Source organism: Lupinus angustifolius, chromosome LG11 (assembly GCF_001865875.1).
Source record: "Lupinus angustifolius cultivar Tanjil chromosome LG11, LupAngTanjil_v1.0, whole genome shotgun sequence".
In the NCBI taxonomy this organism is placed as follows: Eukaryota; Viridiplantae; Streptophyta; class Magnoliopsida; order Fabales; family Fabaceae; genus Lupinus; species Lupinus angustifolius.
Genome location: NC_032019.1, coordinates 4,139,321 through 4,160,813, shown reverse-complemented (window position 1 = coordinate 4,160,813; position 21,493 = coordinate 4,139,321). Strand labels below are relative to the sequence as shown.

Here is a 21,493-nt window from a genome sequence, read left to right as displayed (position 1 = left end):
GGCAAATTTGGGATTTTATTCTCAAGTACTAATTTCCTTTTATTTCAAAAAATGTTATAATTGGAACAAAACATTCACACCTTACTTATTTATTTCTATTTTTTACATATATTTTATGTTGTCTATATATACAAGTTTTTTTTCTTCTAAAATACATACAAATTTAAAATTTAAAAGATCATGTTATTAGTAAAGTACTAGTTATCATACAAGTCATAGTAGTAGATATGACGATACAATAATCCAATCAAAAGTTCACTAATTAAAATATATACCAATTAAATTATATAATTTATAATAAATATGACAAATTTATAAATATAAATATTATTATTTGTAACTTATAACTCAATTATTAAATTGATTCAATCATTGATCATGTTATAAATAATTACTTGTTTCAAATATTTAATGTATCATTTTGAAAAAAATATGATTTTTTACCATAGAAAATCAATTTTGATGGATAATTTGTTTTTCCTTATAATTTAATAAATTGAGGATGATTACAATAAATTGTTATAAACACTAAACAAATAATATAATTTGTAGATCAATTTTATTAAACAAAGAATTTGTACAATAATGTTTGTTTCAAACTTCCAATAATATAGCACTAAAAAATACACCACTTGAAAACAAAGAAAATCAGGCAAGCATCTTGTTGTAGTAAAAAAACAAAAATGCACAAATCCCAATCAGGAAAATATGGAGCTAAGTAAAAACATGGGATAACCAACTGTCTCTTTCTGTACATCGAATCAGACACTTTCTCTTACGAAAAAAATCAGGGAAACGTTAGAGGTTTTGCTTAGAATTTCACGGATAAACTTTTATACAAGTAATATATTTAATTTAATATTATGAGATTTAATTTTTATTATATTCTGACCTTTTCTCTGATTAACCTGTCTAAGAAGTTATTGTTGTTTTTTTATTCCTACTACCCATAAGATTTATTTGGCACATTTTACTTTTTCATATAATATTCATATATTGTATTAAACTATATGTTAAATATTCAATTTGTATGAACGATACTACTTTTTAGAAGGAAAACCAACACTTAAAAATGATTAATTACGTTAGATACCACTCATCTAAAAGTTAATGTTTTTCTTTTATAAATGTTGGGAAAAACATTCATTAAATTAACTAATATATGATCAAAATATTACAATCCTCCTCCTTTATAGGTTCAGTTCCTCCAACTTTACCCCAATGAAGGACGCCGTCAAAGTAATAAAAAAATGTTTGATAATATTAAAATAGTAATAATGGAAGAAAAGAAAATAAGGTTTACACAGAACCGAGAAACACACTCAATTCACTCGCTATTACTTTCACTCTCTTTCTCTGTCTGTTAGTCAATTCCATTTCACGTCATTCTCGTTTCTCCGGATTCTGGATTCTCATTTTCAGGTATCAATTCTTTGCATTTTTCACTTCCGATTTCTACAAGCGGGGATTGTGAGAATTGATAATTGTGTTGCACACTTAGATTCATGCTATTCCTTAATTTATTGTTCTTTCACTTGACCTAGCTTCTGTGATCGTTTTGTTTTTTATTATTTTATACTCCCGCTTTAGTTTTTGTGCTTTTTCAATTGTCTCTGGAAGAAGATCTGAATTCGATTCCGCTTTTGATCTGATTTTTTTGCTGTTTTTCAGTGTGGCTTGGTTTTTCTTAGATCAATTGTCTGTATCAGTTTGTGAATAGAAGGATGTGTTGCTGTTGTTGCAGATAGTTAGAAGCAGAGGAGTTCTGCGGCATTCTCATTGCAGCGAGGTAGTGTCCTTTGATTTTATTTATGTTAATGGTGTGCCAGTCATGTGTGGTTTGAGTCTGGGTTTTTACTACTGTTACACTGTGAATTGATTTATGGACTCTGGTATGTGAAATCCATAAACTGAGTTGATTGCTGGTTACTTTCATTTTGGAACAGTCAGTGTATAATTGAGGGCTATGTTTGTAGAATTTCATTGTCTATTTGTCTTTGTAGATTTTTATCGTGTTTCGGTGGGTGCTAGTTAAGTAGTTAACTAGACATTATGTTGCAATTGGTAGACTGAGATTTGCTTTTCACTGTTGAAAGGGTAGACTATGATTTGTTTTACTGATTGGGTCTATATATCTCTTCAACATGATTGTTTTAAAACAACATTCCAACTACTGGTTCTTCTGAGGAATAGGTTTTGTGAATTATGATATAATAAAAGCTCAGAATATAAAGAACCAAGTGCATCTCCTTTTGATGTTTAAATGTGTTTTTTCCTGTGCGCTTTTGGTTACATATCAATTTGGGATGAATTTTCGGAATGTTTAATTTTTCAGGAATCCTACAAGGAGGACAAACTGGCATATTGAGCAAATGTCGAAGTCTCCCTCCTCTCCCGAACAACAGCAGTCTATTTCTTCCTCTCCTTCTCAGCCTAGGTCATTTGTTTTGCTTCCTAATCATTAGGAGTTCATTGCCGAGAAAGCATTCTATAAAAACAAGCTAGAATATTTATAGTGAATAAGTGCTAAACTTTTAGTAACTAAAAATGTGAAAATACTAACAAATGACATTTAAATACCCAATTATGTACAGGGAATTTAATGAGGCAACAGGGATGGATGACCCAGAATCTACAATGGCGACAGTCGCTAATTTTGTGGAGCAATTGCATACCAACTTGTCATCACCACTTGAGAAAGAATTTATTACAGAATGCTTGCTGGGTATTTCCAGGAAAAGAAAGGATGCTAGAGCACTTATTGGTTCCCATGCACAAGCCTTGCCATTGTTCATAAACATTCTTAGAAATGGAACCCCCATTGCAAAAGTTAATGTTGCTGCCACTCTCAGTGTCCTGTGCAAAGATGAAGAGTTGAGGTTAAAGGTACTTCTAGGTGGTTGTATCCCACCATTACTGTCACTCTTAAAATATGAATCTACTGATGCCAGGAAGGCAGCAGCTGAAGCAATATATGATGTTTCCTCTGGTGGTCTTTTGGATGATCATGTTGGTATGAAGATTTTTGTTACAGAAGGTGTAGTTCCGACCTTATGGAATCAACTAAATCCAAAGAACAGGCAAGACAAAGTCGTGGAGGGTTTTATCACTGGAGCATTAAGAAATCTGTGTGGCGACAAAGATGGCTACTGGAAAGCAACATTAGAAGCTGGAGGTGTGGATATTATTGTGGGTCTCTTGTCTTCAGACAATGCTGTTTCTCAGTCAAATGCAGCTTCTCTATTGGCACGTTTGATGCTGGCTTTCAGTGATAGCATCCCCAAAGTAATAGACTCTGGAGCAGTCAAAGCATTACTTCAGCTTGTTGGTCAGGAAAACGATATTTCTGTACGAGCTAGTGCTGCTGATGCCCTAGAGGCCCTTTCTTCAAAGTCGATCAAGGCTAAGGAAGTTATTGTTAGTGCAGATGGTTTACCGATCCTTATTGGAGCTATAGTTGCTCCTTCTAAAGAGTGTATGCAAGGTGATGGAGGCCAGGCTTTACAGGAGCACGCAACTCGAGCTTTAGCCAATATATGTGGTGGTATGTCTGATTTAATACTATATCTTGGAAAACTGTCCTATTCTCCTCGTTTTTCTGCGCCTCTTGGTGATATAGTTGGTGCTCTTGCTTATACACTCATGGTCTATGAGGAAAAAGTTGATGTTGATGTGGAACACTTGGATGCAACTAAAGTAGAGGATATTCTAGTAACACTTTTAAAGCCTCGAGACAACATGCTGATTCAAGAACGTGTCCTCGAGGCTATGGCTAGCCTATATGGTAACATCTGTCTCTCGAAGTGGCTCAATCAGGCAGATTCAAAGAAGGTTCTTATTGGACTTATAACTATGGCTGCCACGGATGTGCAAGAATATCTAATACTTTCATTGACAAGCTTGTGTTGTGGTGAGGTAGGAATATGGGAGGCCATAAAAAAGAGAGAAGGTATCCAACTACTCATATCATTACTGGGATTGTCCAGTGAGCAGCATCAAGAGTACGCAGCTCAGTTGCTAGCAATCTTAACTAACCAGGTCGATGACTGCAAGTGGGCAATCACTGCTGCTGGAGGGATTCCGCCACTGGTGCAGTTGTTGGAGACAGGCTCACAGAGAGCAAGAGAGGAAGCAGCTAATATTTTATGGAGTTTGTGCTGTCACAGTGAAGATATTCGTGCTTGTGTTGAAAGTGCTGGGGCCATCCCGGCATTCTTGTGGCTGCTTAAGAGTGGTGGACCGAAAGGACAAGAAGCTTCTGCTATGGCACTCACAAAGCTTGTCCGAGTAGCTGATTCTGCCACAATTAATCAGCTATTAGCGTTGCTCCTAGGGGATTCTCCAAACTCAAAGGCCAATATAATACGAGTTCTAGGTCATGTACTTACTATGGCTTCAGCGAAGGATCTCCTGCAAAAGGGTTCTGCAGCTAACAAAGGCTTGAGATCTCTTGTTCAGGTTCTCAATTCGTCGAATGAGGAAACCCAAGAATATGCAGCTTCTGTCCTTGCTGATTTATTTATCGTTAGACAAGACATTTGTGATAGTCTCACAATTGATGAGGTTGTGCTTCCTTGCATGAAACTTCTGACTAGCAAAACTCAAGTTGTTGCCACTCAGTCAGCTCGAGCGTTAAGTGCTCTGTCCCGCCCAACCAAAAACAAAGCTGCAAATAAGATGTCTTATATTGTAGAGGGGGATGTCGAGCCACTGATCAAGTTGGCTAAAACATCCTCTGTTGATGCTGCTGAAACTGCTGTTGCTGCATTGGCCAATCTTCTATTTGATCCTCTTATTGCGGCTGAGGCTCTGGCTGAAGATATTGTTTCAGCTTTAATAAGAGTTCTAGCCAAAGGAACCTTCGAAGGTAAACAAAATGCATCTCGTGCGCTTCATCAATTATTGAAGCATTTTCCAGTAGGTGAAGTTCTTAAGGGGAATGCACAATGCCATTTCACGGTGCTTGCACTTGTTGATTCCTTAAGAGACATGGATATGGATGGAACTGATGCAGAAGATGCTTTAGATGTAATTGCTTTGCTAGCCAGGACCAAGCAGGGTGTCAACTTTACTTACCCTCCATGGTCGGCTCTGGCTGAAATACCATCAAGCTTTGAACCCCTTATCCGCTGCCTGTCTGAGGGCCCTCCCCTTGTGCAGGACAAGGCAGTTGAAGTTCTGTCTAGGCTTTGCAGAGATCAACCAGTCATACTTGGTGATATGTTATCTGCTAGTTCCAGGTCCATTGGTTCATTAGCTACTAGAATAATGAACTCCTCCAGTTTGGAAGTAAAAGTTGGTAGTGTTGCCTTACTAATTTGTGCTGCAAAGGAGAAGAAAGAGCTTTCAATGGATTTACTTGATGCTTCTGGGTTTCTAAAACCATTAATATGTTCTTTAGTTGATATGATGAAACAAAGTTCTAGCTGCTCTTCGTTAGAAATTGAGGCTCACGCTGCTAGAGGTTTTATGGAGAGAAATGCATTTCAAGAATTTGATGAGTTTGATATTCCTGACCCGGCTACGGTATTGGGAAGTAATGTTGCCATGTGGTTGCTCTCAATTATTGCTTCTTTCCATGTAAACAACAAACTCAGAATTATGGAAGCTGGCGGTCTCGAAGCTCTCTCCAGCAAACTTGCAAGACATACTTCAAATCCACAGGTAAACTAATTTAACATTTCCATTACAGACATTTTTATCTGTCGTCTCTGTCTTTCGGCTAGCTGATTTTACAACTTGGGTACTGGTAATCCTATAGATAGGAAATTGAAGTGCCAAATGTGTAATCTCAAGCTGTGTTGTGCCACTAGTTTTTATCTTGAACCTACCTAAGCATATACTGCTTTATCCTTGCTGGAAAGTATTATCACAACTGGTCAGACAAAATAACTTGGAAGTTATATGAATTTGCAATTTTGAACTTCATTATGAGTGGATTAAATTTTGGATAGAATATGTAAAGAAGCAGAATTTGTGAAGAAAGAGAAGTGAGAATAACAATGAAGAAAAAATATTCAGTTTTAACATCTTTGATGTATGGCCATGCATATTTAAAATAGATGGATTTTTAAAGACATTCCTAACTTCTAGTGAAAATAAATTATTAGAAAAGTTTTCGCTGTTGAAAATTGAAAACTGAATTGGAGATTGACTGATTTTTAGCTGGAAGTCTGGAACTGAATTTGGGCTGCGTTTGTAAAGAAAACAAAAATTGCATGGGTTTAATCTAGAAAATATATACTGATTTGAAAATTCTTTTGTTTATATGAATTTTATTTTTCACTATAAACGTCCCTCATATCAGTTTAACATGTTCGTTGTCCCAAACTGTTTTTTCCTTAAATACATTTTACAAAAATACTTTTCTTCCCTTAAAAGTTCATTAAAGTTTTATTTTAATTTAGACTTTGGGCCCTCTTACTTCTATCAAGGCTGAGGCTCGGCCTTAATTCTGAAGCATGATTAGTAAAGAGTCAAATGACTAAAGACTCAATGTACATTGTACAATTTTTTCCTCCGAATACTAGATTTATTACATATAGTTATTGATTGATTTGACACCTTTTATATCTGTATTTCACATTTATTTTTGTCTTGTTTGAGCATGTCAAAAATTTAGTTGCTTCAGACAATGCTGTTTCTCAGTCAAATGCAGCTTCTCTATTGGCACGTTTGATGCTGGCTTTCAGTGATAGCATCCCCAAAGTAATAGACTCTGGAGCAGTCAAAGCATTACTTCAGCTTGTTGGTCAGGAAAACGATATTTCTGTACGAGCTAGTGCTGCTGATGCCCTAGAGGCCCTTTCTTCAAAGTCGATCAAGGCTAAGGAAGTTATTGTTAGTGCAGATGGTTTACCGATCCTTATTGGAGCTATAGTTGCTCCTTCTAAAGAGTGTATGCAAGGTGATGGAGGCCAGGCTTTACAGGAGCACGCAACTCGAGCTTTAGCCAATATATGTGGTGGTATGTCTGATTTAATACTATATCTTGGAAAACTGTCCTATTCTCCTCGTTTTTCTGCGCCTCTTGGTGATATAGTTGGTGCTCTTGCTTATACACTCATGGTCTATGAGGAAAAAGTTGATGTTGATGTGGAACACTTGGATGCAACTAAAGTAGAGGATATTCTAGTAACACTTTTAAAGCCTCGAGACAACATGCTGATTCAAGAACGTGTCCTCGAGGCTATGGCTAGCCTATATGGTAACATCTGTCTCTCGAAGTGGCTCAATCAGGCAGATTCAAAGAAGGTTCTTATTGGACTTATAACTATGGCTGCCACGGATGTGCAAGAATATCTAATACTTTCATTGACAAGCTTGTGTTGTGGTGAGGTAGGAATATGGGAGGCCATAAAAAAGAGAGAAGGTATCCAACTACTCATATCATTACTGGGATTGTCCAGTGAGCAGCATCAAGAGTACGCAGCTCAGTTGCTAGCAATCTTAACTAACCAGGTCGATGACTGCAAGTGGGCAATCACTGCTGCTGGAGGGATTCCGCCACTGGTGCAGTTGTTGGAGACAGGCTCACAGAGAGCAAGAGAGGAAGCAGCTAATATTTTATGGAGTTTGTGCTGTCACAGTGAAGATATTCGTGCTTGTGTTGAAAGTGCTGGGGCCATCCCGGCATTCTTGTGGCTGCTTAAGAGTGGTGGACCGAAAGGACAAGAAGCTTCTGCTATGGCACTCACAAAGCTTGTCCGAGTAGCTGATTCTGCCACAATTAATCAGCTATTAGCGTTGCTCCTAGGGGATTCTCCAAACTCAAAGGCCAATATAATACGAGTTCTAGGTCATGTACTTACTATGGCTTCAGCGAAGGATCTCCTGCAAAAGGGTTCTGCAGCTAACAAAGGCTTGAGATCTCTTGTTCAGGTTCTCAATTCGTCGAATGAGGAAACCCAAGAATATGCAGCTTCTGTCCTTGCTGATTTATTTATCGTTAGACAAGACATTTGTGATAGTCTCACAATTGATGAGGTTGTGCTTCCTTGCATGAAACTTCTGACTAGCAAAACTCAAGTTGTTGCCACTCAGTCAGCTCGAGCGTTAAGTGCTCTGTCCCGCCCAACCAAAAACAAAGCTGCAAATAAGATGTCTTATATTGTAGAGGGGGATGTCGAGCCACTGATCAAGTTGGCTAAAACATCCTCTGTTGATGCTGCTGAAACTGCTGTTGCTGCATTGGCCAATCTTCTATTTGATCCTCTTATTGCGGCTGAGGCTCTGGCTGAAGATATTGTTTCAGCTTTAATAAGAGTTCTAGCCAAAGGAACCTTCGAAGGTAAACAAAATGCATCTCGTGCGCTTCATCAATTATTGAAGCATTTTCCAGTAGGTGAAGTTCTTAAGGGGAATGCACAATGCCATTTCACGGTGCTTGCACTTGTTGATTCCTTAAGAGACATGGATATGGATGGAACTGATGCAGAAGATGCTTTAGATGTAATTGCTTTGCTAGCCAGGACCAAGCAGGGTGTCAACTTTACTTACCCTCCATGGTCGGCTCTGGCTGAAATACCATCAAGCTTTGAACCCCTTATCCGCTGCCTGTCTGAGGGCCCTCCCCTTGTGCAGGACAAGGCAGTTGAAGTTCTGTCTAGGCTTTGCAGAGATCAACCAGTCATACTTGGTGATATGTTATCTGCTAGTTCCAGGTCCATTGGTTCATTAGCTACTAGAATAATGAACTCCTCCAGTTTGGAAGTAAAAGTTGGTAGTGTTGCCTTACTAATTTGTGCTGCAAAGGAGAAGAAAGAGCTTTCAATGGATTTACTTGATGCTTCTGGGTTTCTAAAACCATTAATATGTTCTTTAGTTGATATGATGAAACAAAGTTCTAGCTGCTCTTCGTTAGAAATTGAGGCTCACGCTGCTAGAGGTTTTATGGAGAGAAATGCATTTCAAGAATTTGATGAGTTTGATATTCCTGACCCGGCTACGGTATTGGGAAGTAATGTTGCCATGTGGTTGCTCTCAATTATTGCTTCTTTCCATGTAAACAACAAACTCAGAATTATGGAAGCTGGCGGTCTCGAAGCTCTCTCCAGCAAACTTGCAAGACATACTTCAAATCCACAGGTAAACTAATTTAACATTTCCATTACAGACATTTTTATCTGTCGTCTCTGTCTTTCGGCTAGCTGATTTTACAACTTGGGTACTGGTAATCCTATAGATAGGAAATTGAAGTGCCAAATGTGTAATCTCAAGCTGTGTTGTGCCACTAGTTTTTATCTTGAACCTACCTAAGCATATACTGCTTTATCCTTGCTGGAAAGTATTATCACAACTGGTCAGACAAAATAACTTGGAAGTTATATGAATTTGCAATTTTGAACTTCATTATGAGTGGATTAAATTTTGGATAGAATATGTAAAGAAGCAGAATTTGTGAAGAAAGAGAAGTGAGAATAACAATGAAGAAAAAATATTCAGTTTTAACATCTTTGATGTATGGCCATGCATATTTAAAATAGATGGATTTTTAAAGACATTCCTAACTTCTAGTGAAAATAAATTATTAGAAAAGTTTTCGCTGTTGAAAATTGAAAACTGAATTGGAGATTGACTGATTTTTAGCTGGAAGTCTGGAACTGAATTTGGGCTGCGTTTGTAAAGAAAACAAAAATTGCATGGGTTTAATCTAGAAAATATATACTGATTTGAAAATTCTTTTGTTTATATGAATTTTATTTTTCACTATAAACGTCCCTCATATCAGTTTAACATGTTCGTTGTCCCAAACTGTTTTTTCCTTAAATACATTTTACAAAAATACTTTTCTTCCCTTAAAAGTTCATTAAAGTTTTATTTTAATTTAGACTTTGGGCCCTCTTACTTCTATCAAGGCTGAGGCTCGGCCTTAATTCTGAAGCATGATTAGTAAAGAGTCAAATGACTAAAGACTCAATGTACATTGTACAATTTTTTCCTCCGAATACTAGATTTATTACATATAGTTATTGATTGATTTGACACCTTTTATATCTGTATTTCACATTTATTTTTGTCTTGTTTGAGCATGTCAAAAATTTAGTTGCTGAATCAAATAAATTTACTCCTCCCTATTGACAGGCGGAATATGAGGACACGGAAGGAATATGGATCAGTGCCTTGCTCTTGGCCATTTTATTTCAAGATGCAAATGTTGTTCTATCTCCTGCTACAATGCGAATTATACCTTCTCTGACTCTTCTGCTAAGATCGGATGAAATGATTGATAAGTATTTTGCTGCCCAGGCTATGGCTAGTCTTGTTTGTAATGGTAATAAGGGAATAGATCTTGCCATTGCAAATTCCGGTGCTGTTGCTGGATTGATAGCTATTATTGGGCATATAGAGTCAGATATGCCAAACCTGACAGGTTTATCAGAAGAATTCTCTTTGGTACAAAGCCCTGATCAAGTTGTTTTGGCTCACCTTTTTGAAATTGAAGATGTAAGAGTGGGATCTACTGCACGGAAATCTATACCACTCTTAGTGGATATCTTGAGACCAATACCAGAAAGGCCTAGTGCTCCACCAGTTGCTATTAGACTCTTGATATCCATTGCAAATGGAAGTGATACAAATAAATTAATTTTGGCTGAAGCTGGAGCTCTGGAAGCTTTGAATAAGTACCTGTCCTTGAGCCCTCAAGAATCAACTGAGGCTGCTATTTCTGAGTTATTGAGGATATTATTCTGCAATTCTGATATTGTTAAACATGAAGCATCAGCAAGTTCGTTGAACCAACTCATAGCTGTTTTACGTCTTGGATCAAGAAATGCTAGATATCATGCAGCAAGAGCACTTCATGAGCTTTTTGATGCCGAGAGCATCAGGAACTCAGAGTTAGCTAAGCAGGCCATTCAGCCGTTGGTTGACATGCTTAATACAACATCAGGGAGTGAGCAGGAGGCCGCTCTCTTGGCCTTGATCAAGTTAACCTCAGGAAATTCTTCAAAAGCATCTCTTTTTACTGATGTCGAAGGCAACCCACTTGAAAGTTTATACAGAATATTGTCTTCAACTGCTTCACCCTTGGAACTAAAGAGTCATGCCGCACAACTCTGCTTTGCTATTTTTGGTAATAGCAAAATCAGGGCAGATCCAATTGCTGCGGAATGCATAGAACCCCTTATATCACTGATGCACTCTGATTCTGGGACAGCAATTGAATCTGGGGTTTATGCTTTTGAGAGATTGTTGGAAGATGAACAACAGATAGAACTAGCAGCAGCCTATAATGTTGTGGATCTCCTTGTCAGCTTTGTTTTTGGTACAAACTATCCGCTTGTTGAGGCTACCATATCTGCTCTCATCAAATTGGGCAAAGATAGAACTCCGAGCAAACTAGACATGATCAGAGCTGGCATTATTGACAATTGTCTCAGCCTACTCCAATCAGCTCCTAGTTCATTATGCTCCACAATTTCGGAGCTGTTTCGCATTTTAACTAATAGTAACGCAATTGCTATGAGTTCAGATGCTGCAGAAATTGTAGAACCCCTTTTCCATGTTTTGCTCCGTCGAGATTTCAACTTATGGGGACAGCATAGTGCCTTACAAGCACTTGTAAATATATTGGAGAAGCCGCAAAGTCTTGCAACCTTGAAGCTTACTCCTAGCCAGGTTATTGAACCCTTGATTTCGTTTCTGGAATCCCCATCCCAAGCTATTCAGCAGCTTGGCACAGAACTTTTATCTCATCTTCTTGCACAAGAACATTTTCAGCAAGATATTACAACAAAGAATGCAGTTGTGCCCCTTGTACAGCTTGCAGGAATTGGAATATTAAACTTACAGCAAACAGCAATAAAAGCATTGGAAAAAATTTCCAAGAGCTGGCCAAAGGCTGTTGCTGATGCGGGAGGTATTTTTGAGCTTGCAAAGGTTATTATTCAAGATGACCCTCAGCCACCACATGCACTCTGGGAATCAGCTGCTTTAGTTCTCTCTAATGTATTACGTTCTAATGCTGATTACTATTTTAAAGTTCCTGCGGTGGTTCTTGTTAAAATGTTGCTCTCAACACGTGACAGTACGATTACCATTGCCCTTAATGCTTTAACAGTTCATGAAAGAAGTGATGCTACAAGTGCTGAACAGATGATGGAGGCTGGAGCTATAGATACACTGTTGGAGCTTTTAAGATCTCATCATTGTGAAGAAGCTTCTGCTAGATTACTTGAAGCTTTATTTAACAATGTGAGAGTACGAGAGATGAAGGTATCTAAGTATGCTATAGCGCCTTTATCACAGTATCTGTTAGATCCACAAACCAGATCACAGCCTGGCAAGCTTCTTGCTACTTTAGCCCTGGGAAATATTTCCCAGAACGAGGGACATGCTCGATACAGTGAGTCTGTTTCTGCATGTCGCGCATTAATAAGTTTACTTGAAGATCAATCAGCTGAAGAAATAAAAATCGTGGCTGTATGTGCATTGCAAAACTTTGTCATGAACAGCAGGACCAATAGACGAGCTGTTGCAGAAGCTGGGGGTATACTGGTGATCCAGGAATTGCTACTGTCTCCAAATATTGAAGTTGCTGGACAAGCAGCACTGCTGATCAAATTTTTGTTTTCTACCCACACACTGCAAGAATATGTGTCAAATGAGCTGATCAGATCCTTGACATGTATGTTATAATTGTTCCTATTGACTGTATTCCTTGATTTACATTTATACTCCTCTATCGGCAACTACTTTTGGGTTTTGGCATGTATGTCTTTGTCAATACTGTGATCATGTCTGTTTTACATTGTCTATGTTCATTACTTTTAAGATGCAAGTTCATTCATGTAGTCATTTGGAGAATGATTTTTTATTTGAAATACTTCTCTTAATTTTGCTGGTTGAGCCAAAGACTTTCTGCTGCATGACAAAGTGAAATAAATTTCTTCCCCTTTTTTATTTATCAAGCCTAAAATTATTTTACTGTGGGGTATTGGATGATGATTTTGCTTTTATATTATTCTTTGAAATTTTGTACTCCATTATATCATTGGTTTGTTATGCAGCTGCACTGGGAAGAGAGTTGTGGTCGACTGCCACGATAAATGACGAGGTTTTGAAAACTCTGCATGTGATATTCATGAACTTCCCTAAGCTCCACATATCTGAAGCAGCAACCCTTTGCATTCCTCATTTGGTAGGGGCACTTAAATCTGGTGGTGAAGTGGCTCAGGACTCCGTGCTAGACACCTTTTTCCTGCTAAGACAATCTTGGTCAACTATGCAAATAGATATAGCAAAGTCTCAAGCTATGGTTGCTGCTGAAGCCATCCCCATCTTGCAAATGCTCATGAAAACCTGCCCACCAAGCTTCCATGAGAGAGCAGATGCTCTTTTGCACTGCCTACCAGGTTGCTTGACTGTCACCATTAAGCGTGGAAACAACCTCAAGCAAACTATGGGAAGCACAAATGCGTTTTGCCGGTTGACAATAGGCAATGGTCCTCCAAAACAAACTAAGGTATTTCCATGGATAATTGAGTTGCTTGCTGCAAGCCTGCAAAAAAAAAAACAAAGCCATATCTTAGCCTAATGCATTTAAAGTTCAATTTTCTTTGAAGTCGAACTGGTTGTCTTTTGTTCTTTGCAGTCTTTTCTTATGTTATTCATTACAAGCTTGATTTTTTAGTTTTCCTACTTTTCTTATAAGTACCATACTAGTTACCAGTTGCACTGATAACATTATATTTAAAAAACGCATTTGTCTAATTACCACAGAATTTAGCATTCCTGGCATATAATTTTTTAGTTTCCATTTGTCTAATTTCTGTTGCCCAAGAAAATGTTTCCATCTTTTCACTGTAGAGTTCCACCTAAATGAATCATATGGGATGTTACCTTTGAATCACTCCAGCCTTGAATATAGGAAAACTGCAAATTTATTTTTCATTGTCCAAATATTTAGGAGGTTATTTGTTGATATGTCTGCTGTAACTAGTGGGGATTAGATTCTTTTATACAATATTACTGATACCATTTGTGATTTTTGCTAATATTAGGTAGTGAGTCATAGTACTTCTCCAGAATGGAAAGAAGGATTCACATGGGCATTTGATGTACCTCCAAAGGGCCAAAAGCTCCATATCATATGCAAAAGCAAGAATACTTTTGGCAAGGTAACTGGATTTAACTATTTGTGAAAAAGGATAAAAACTAAACAAGAATAGAAAATGAACCAAACACCCCTTTAAAATGAATGAACTTTTCATTTAGCTTTTTTTTCCACATTTCCACTTAACCCAGTACACTCTGAAGCTTTCGTTCTTTTTCTGCAGTCAACTCTTGGAAGAGTCACTATTCAAATTGATAAAGTTGTGACAGAAGGGGTTTATAGTGGATTATTCAGCCTTAATCACGATGGCAACAAAGATGGTTCTTCCCGGACTCTTGAAATTGAGATTATATGGTCCAACAGGATTTCTAATGATGATATTTGAATGAGCTATTTTTAGTGCTGGAAGCACACATATTAATCTGCAGTGTGCACAATATGGTGCAAATGGTTTTTGCTGTAATTATTAGCATATTTGGAAGATGAAATTTTGTAGTCTGGCAGATAAAGCTGGTTCAGTTGGAAGTGTAAATTAAATTATAAATGTCCAGAGGAAAGTGTTTGAAAAAGAGGCATGAATATCCCACGGTAAAAATCTGGGTAGAATTGTACAGGTCAGTCAGTAGGAATTAGAAATATGAATGGTATGAACAAATATGGCATTTGAATTAAATTTATGTCAAAAGCGTTAATTTTTTCTTAGCTGCTGATATTGGTTGTTCACTAGCTTCTGATATTGGATATCATTTTCTACTATTGTTGGAAACATTCTTTTCTTCTTTCAACATCACATGCCATCAAAATGCAGTATTTCTTTCATTTACTTGATTATTCAAGGTAATGTTGTGGGGTTCAGATTCCATTACACTTTTACTGATTATGCAGAATTTCAGCTACAATATATCTGCATTGAAACCTTGCAGCATAGTGATGTTGACTCATTTGATACATAACCTTGAAGCATATAACATTGGCACAGTGCCACTCATAAACATGAATGAGTGAATATCAGGCAATACCACCCTGTTGATTCAATGTTAGTTATTTAGCAGGTGCAACCAGTGCAGATCTATCATGCGTGAAGGAAGTGAAACTGAATTAAGGTGAAGTTTATCATAGCACCCATAACTCAGTTATACCCGGAAGAAGAGATGAAATTCCATTCTTGTAAACTGCACTGGGAAAAAAAGTGGGGCAGAGGCAGGAAGGGACAACCTACATAAAAGTCATTTCATAAATAAACAAATAGAGTCCCATATTAAAGATCTGTTACCATGGAACATGTACCTAGCAGCAGCATGAAAATGACAACAGATCTTATGGAGAAAACAGTGCTATAGGTGTAGTTCCCACTATCAAAGGTAAGCTCAAGACACTTAACATCAGGGCTTTTCCATTGAAAAACAATTCAGCTTTTAGTGCATTGTATTATTTTCTGAAACAATGATTTTGTTTAAGTTCTCATGAGTGGCAATAGATGATACAGCTGAAGCAACAAGTCAGAAGGAAACAAGTGACATTAATTTCAAAACTAACTCAGGATATACAATAAAAAAGGTGGCAAAAAAGTGTTTTTTCTTCTTTCTCTAATTTTTTTGTATCTGAAATTGACTCATAGGTCAACCTAATGTCAGCAGATAAATTTGCTACGAAAGATCTGAAATTTGCCAAGAAACTTAGTATTAGATGCTTAGGCTTAAGTATACTTTTGTTATAATGTCAGCTGTGTTAGCTTGGCTTCATCAATTTAGCACTCTTGTCTCTATAAATAGTGATACTCTCCTATTCCTATTCTAAAGCCAAGTTTCCATTACAACAACAAGATGTTGGTCTAGTAGTTTAAGGTTTTGTTAGATCCTCAGGATGATCAAAAGGTCAAGAGTTCGTTTCCTGCGAGCGACACTTGTTGAGAGGGACAACCACGCACTCCGAAAATGATTAATTCCTTATCAGTTTCTACTCTCTACATTTTCTGCAGGGAAAACATATCAACCCACTTATGATGGCCAATTAGCTGGTCTATAATAAGCTAATTTTTTTGGAAACTGACACTTTTAAAAAATAACTTATTTAGTTTAACAAATAAGATTTTAGATAATCTAAAATATTTAACTATATTATATATTGATATATTTTGTTATATAGTTTTAATATAACTAATATTAGAGCTCCGATATTAGGGCTGTGGGTGCATCTCTTATTTACAGGTTTCAGATTTTTCACTCCATAATTTGAAGGAGAGACACTAGTGCCTGGTGGTAGATTGAAGAATACTTGCATTTCTAATAAAATCACAACAAACTATACACTTCAATGGGGGAAAACATGCATTTGAAATCCACTTTACTCACTACCTCATAAAAACCCATGCATTAGAGCTACATTGGTTCTATATATGAAAAACATTTCAGGACAGGGTATCTGCAAATTTTCATTCTAGGCAATTCCATATTTTACAACTTTAGCATCTGAATAGATATAAGTGAATAAGTGGTAACCCTGTTTAACAATAACTGCAGGTTTATAATAAGACACCGTCTTAAGAAAAGAGGGGCCCAAATGAGATTAACTCATACTTTAATTCCAATTCCATTATTAATAACTTGGTGCTTTTCAAAAGACATGTCTTGGAATTCAGAACAAATACAGCACTAACAAATCCAGGATTTGCAATTATGTCTTCAACTGATGGGCAAGCTAGAAATATACCAATACATATAATATCAGAGTACTAGCATTGCCTCAGCCACAGGGCAGAACAACCCAGAAACACAATCATATAATTAAAAAAATGTATAAATACAAGGAGGCCAGAATAAAAGAGGTATGGTATAAATAGTAGTCAGATTCCAAAACAATTTAAGCTTATGACCATCTAAAAAGTGCACGGATTATATCAAGTATGCCACCACCAAGAAGAGCCTTCAGCAATCTCATCTTTATATTTGTGTATGGCGGGTACCTTACTGATGCATCGCCTATAAAACCGCGATAAAGAACTGCTTTTTTGTGGCTAAAAGCATCAAATGAGAATTTCCCATGGTATGCACCCACTCCACTCTCCCCAACTCCACCAAATGGTAAAGTATGAACTGCAAGCTGCACCAGGTGAAGAGACAAATGTAAATCAGAAATCAAATGAAGAATGTTCATATTTCAAATTAACCCAAAATAGAACATATGAATAGCATAAATGTCAGGATATCTTATCTCTTTAGGAAAAAGAGAAAAGAGCAGCTCAGTGCACGAGGCTTCCAACTAGTGGGGTCTATGGAGTGTAGACGTACGAAACCTTACCCTCACAAGTGAGTTGTTTCCAACATTTGGAGCCATGACCTCCAGATCACAAGGCATACACAAATTAAGGATTCATGGATAAATTGTAAGAGATAAAAAAGAATTACATGTATAGCAGTATCATTGACAACCAAACCCCCAGCTGAAACATTTGTTACAAATTGTTCCTTGAGCGCTTTGTTGTTTGTAAATATGTATGCAGCAAGAGGTTTTGGAGCTGAATTAATCACATCGAAGCTTTCTTCCAGTTTATCCACCTGTTTCAAGCAAGGAAATAAGTATTTTAATTGATCACCTGTGCCTTCAATTTATTGATGTACACACTTCACGACTTACAACCACATGTTTAGCTTAGCTGATTTTTGGACATTCCCCCCTACTACACCTTACCAGAAAAGTGCTTTAGATTACAGTAAAGGTGAGAATTTATATTTTGACTCTTCTGATCTTATAGACATGAATAGGTATGTATCAATGATTACTCTTGCTGTTTGTTAACATGTTGAAAAACTATATTCATATTGTTTGACATAAGACAGTTGTAAAAGCAACCAAAGAAAATGGATTTTTTGAAGAAAATCTCAAAGAAATATTTATTTTGGCATCTAAATTCCTACCGTGATGATTGGAAGTAAAGGACCAAATATCTCCTCACTCATTATCAGAGAATCTCTGGGAATATCCAACAGAACAGTGGGGGCAATCCTCCTGCAATTTGAGGGAAAAGAGAAACATACTGTTACGATCTATTTTGTATTTCCCTAAATCAATACTTCACCAATCAAGTAGTCCAAAAAGCATATAGAGAGCTTACAATTTGCTTTCATCCTTTTCACCTCCATAAACAATCTTACCAGAAACCTTATCATCATCCAAGAGCTTTGTCAAGCGAGCAAAGTGGTTGGAGTTCACAATACGGGACAAATCTTTGGAGTCCAATGGGTTCTTTCCATAAAATGCTTCCAATTCAGTCTTCAGTGCATCCACCTAGAAATAGGAGGCAGCAATACTAAGCAAACAAAGGAAGATTTGGAATTCTATTCACACTTGGGAGGAAATTATTACCAATTTGGGAGCATATTCTTTTGTTGTTATGATATAATCTGGAGAAATGCAAGCTTGTCCATTGTTACTACCCCACTTCCCTGCAATTATCCGTCGAGTTGCTACCTTTCCAATTGAAGTTCAAATTAATTGAAGTAAAAAATGACATAAACAGAGGTAAGGTGATATCAAGTAATTGACAAAAACAACAGAGGCTAAGGTATATACTTCTAAATTGATATTTGAATCAACAACAGCTGGAGATTTTCCTCCAAGCTCCAGCACTACTGGTGTAAGGTGTTTTGCAGCAGCGGCCATCACTACTCGTGCTACTCTTCCATTACCTAACAATCCAACAATTACCTATTCAGTATATAATATGCCCAGACCCAAGTATCATTGTGATAAATCCTCCAAGAAAACATTTGTACAGCTAGCATTTAGATCACTATATATATACATAAAAGTAATTGAAATTCTTAAATAAGACTGACAGTCAGAGTCTTAACAATCTGTGACAGCTAAAACAACTGAAACAAAGAAAAGGGCACTTGGTCACACCCATTGACCATATCAATAATCCAGAAACATAGATTGTTAGGACTTGGGAGTACTGTCAAGCATCATACAGCCTGAATGTTATTTACATTACCAATTATGTATCAGTTAGATACAGGTCTTGAAAAGCTTCATAGTTACATTTTACCTACATCCGCAAGATGCTTTCAATGTTAACAAATTCCTATCCGGTATATATATGCCTCCAAAGATGTTTCAAATTTCAAGAAGCATAAACCTACTCAAAATTTCAATCTAAGTTAACTATATGTCCCTGACAAATAACAGTTGCATGCCAGATGTATTGCAACCAACAACCAGTAACAATGTTGCCAGCGGTTATTTAGAATCAAGTGTTTTCTAAACCCCCTCCCAAAATAAATTGAAGTATTTTCAAGAACAGAGAAAAGACCTATGAAACCGACAAGCATAATCTCCTATATGTATATATATATATATACCACAGGTATCCACTGGAGTATGAGTGGCAAAACTCTCCCTACCAAGTATTCAATGAAGCTGCATTACCAAACTAAAAGATAGAAGATAATTCATTCTCACTGGATATATTAAATAGCAGAAATAAATGACATCAAATACATGTGATCATTGACAATTGCACGTGCCAAACCATCAACAGATGACAATTAAAAGTAATTATCCACATTCAACAGCAATTCTATGCAGCTGTTAACTTTTAGGAGCATAAAATACATGTTATACTTGAACTGCTATCTTTTATGACTGAAAAGAAGAAAAAGTTATTAATCAAGGTATTCCAATGGAAGAGTTTGGCCACATAACTGGGTGGTTTGTTACAAATCTTTAGCCAGAAAATATGTATATAACTTGAATGACAAACAAGAATAACCTGTGTAGAAAATCTTGTCCCACTTCTGTTGCAGTAAAGCAGATGTTTCATCTACTGCCCCCTCAACAACTCTTATAGATGAGTTATCCATATACTCCCATAGCAATTTTGCCAGCAGTGATGAGGTAGCTGGAGAAATTTCTGATGGTTTTAAAACCACGGCATTACCGGCTGCAATAGCTCCAATGACAGGATCAAGTGACAACACTGAAAGGACAGATAGAAAATGTAATATTATCATCATTGTAGATTTTAAAGATCAATGAGGGAAGAAAAGGTGAGATGTCAACTCCAAAACATATGAAACAAGACCAACTTAATATTAACATACAAAATGGATAGTTCCATGCAGAGATGACTAGCACAACCCCTAATGGTTCTGTTACTATCTCAGCTGAAGAAGGAAAAGTTGCAATTGAAGTTTTGACCTGCATTAAAGGGATACTGATGTGATAAATAAAAAAGATCATGTCAAGCAGTGTCAGTGCAATAACTTCACATAAATATACCTTCTCTGAAGTCATCCAATGTTTCAACTCCTTGAGTGCGACATTACAAGAGTTTTTCAACATAGCAATCTACAATACAAACAACACTTGTTACAAGAAGATGGAAAGTATCATATTTAACACTTGTATTGATTGCACAAACCCTTCAACAACCTAATATGCAATAGCCATGAAATTAGATCTGTTCCACACTTTCAGCTTCAAGTCCTTATTAAGAAAAGGTTTGCTTAGTTGCGAATGTTACAGGTCTGAAGTTAATATTTAATAAACTTTTCAGTATCTTAGCTAAAATAGATTTGGTGTCCTTTTCTACATTTTATTATCGAAATGGATATGAGTGTTAAAGTACCATGAGATGAAAATACTGTGACTGTCTAAATTTTAAATAATACAACAGGTTCACAGTTGCTCAGGTATTATAAATTAATAGTATTGCTACCGAGTGCATTTATTACGAATGTGGTACGAACTGAATTGACAGAAGTGGAAAGAGAAAGAGGCAAAATTAAGGTGGAGGGAGAATTATTGCCACAAAAGTCATTATCTGAAGGTGTTAACGAATTTGTAACCGCACTATTCGTCATTGCTGAACAATAAAACATTTTGGCCCACTGATTCCAAATCATTAGAGTTCACCAATTCATACACAGAGGAAACAACCTAATGAAATCTTATAGACTTCAATATCATGCAATGCAACAATATGTAGCAAAGTATGGAGAAATTGAATTAGGCAGGATTAATCATAAGCAGACTAAGGTCCCAAAAAATCAAAAAAGAAATAGCCAATTCAATATGCATAAACTATAAGAAAAGAATATTGACTTTCTGATTATTAACTGTTAACTATGGGTTGTTATACACTTGGCATTACTTAAAAACATAACAGTTTAATAGATCAAGAAGACCTCTTGGATCTTCTCCTAACATACACCTTCTATTTTTTTTGGCATAACAAAAGTTTAGGAGAGATTGAGAGAAGGTTGCCCCTTTCTAAGATCAGCATATACTCCACAAGCCTCAATAAACTTGCAGTCTAACTTGGGAATCAAACCCAAGACCTCTGTCAACATAGTCTGAACTTTCCAGTTAACTCAACCAAAACTAGCACATGTCTTCTTGTTTAAATAGGCACATATGTGTAAATATCTGCCC

General features: G+C 36.7%; 2 protein-coding genes across 3 annotated transcripts; one reads left to right on the top strand and one right to left on the bottom strand.

The window, feature by feature from the left end:
* On the top strand, window positions 1,296-14,769 carry LOC109360259. 2 transcript variants are annotated; one of them, XM_019605007.1, is made up of 8 exons: window positions 1,296-1,422; window positions 1,672-1,789; window positions 2,336-2,437; window positions 2,595-5,664; window positions 10,084-12,631; window positions 13,014-13,468; window positions 14,007-14,123; window positions 14,283-14,769. In XM_019605007.1, exons 3-8 carry the CDS (start codon window positions 2,373-2,375, stop codon window positions 14,442-14,444), a joined length of 6,417 nt encoding a protein of 2,138 aa, XP_019460552.1. In that variant the 5' UTR covers window positions 1,296-1,422; window positions 1,672-1,789; window positions 2,336-2,372; the 3' UTR covers window positions 14,445-14,769. The 2 variants fall into 2 exon arrangements, with proteins under 2 accessions (XP_019460552.1, XP_019460553.1); XM_019605008.1 differs by lacking the exon at window positions 1,672-1,789.
* Window positions 16,652-21,442, bottom strand: LOC109360260 (aldehyde dehydrogenase family 3 member H1-like). The gene is made up of 10 exons (XM_019605009.1): window positions 21,213-21,442; window positions 20,339-20,407; window positions 20,161-20,257; window positions 19,830-20,036; window positions 18,629-18,744; window positions 18,422-18,526; window positions 18,171-18,343; window positions 17,974-18,064; window positions 17,464-17,613; window positions 16,652-17,158 (listed from the first exon to the last, which is right to left on the bottom strand). The coding sequence occupies exons 2-10, from the start codon at window positions 20,399-20,401 to the stop codon at window positions 16,925-16,927; spliced, it is 1,236 nt and encodes a 411-aa protein (XP_019460554.1). The 5' UTR covers window positions 20,402-20,407; window positions 21,213-21,442; the 3' UTR covers window positions 16,652-16,924.

Bases quoted from the DNA above. Each gene is read 5' to 3' on its own strand.
- LOC109360260 (XM_019605009.1), bottom strand. From the start codon at position 20,401: ATGTTGAAAAACTCTTGTAATGTCGCACTCAAGGAGTTGAAACATTGG. The intron at 20,258-20,338 runs GTATATTTATGT...CCTTTAATGCAG, and splicing joins ATTGGATGACTTCAGAGAAG to GTCAAAACTTCAATTGCAAC. The intron at 17,614-17,973 runs GTAGGAATTTAG...TGCTTGAAACAG, and splicing joins CTTTACTTCCAATCATCACG to GTGGATAAACTGGAAGAAAG.
- LOC109360259 (XM_019605008.1), top strand. From the start codon at position 2,373: ATGTCGAAGTCTCCCTCCTCTCCCGAACAACAGCAGTCTATTTCTTCC. The intron at 12,632-13,013 runs GTATGTTATAAT...TTTGTTATGCAG, and splicing joins GCTGATCAGATCCTTGACAT to CTGCACTGGGAAGAGAGTTG. The intron at 13,469-14,006 runs GTATTTCCATGG...TGCTAATATTAG, and splicing joins GTCCTCCAAAACAAACTAAG to GTAGTGAGTCATAGTACTTC.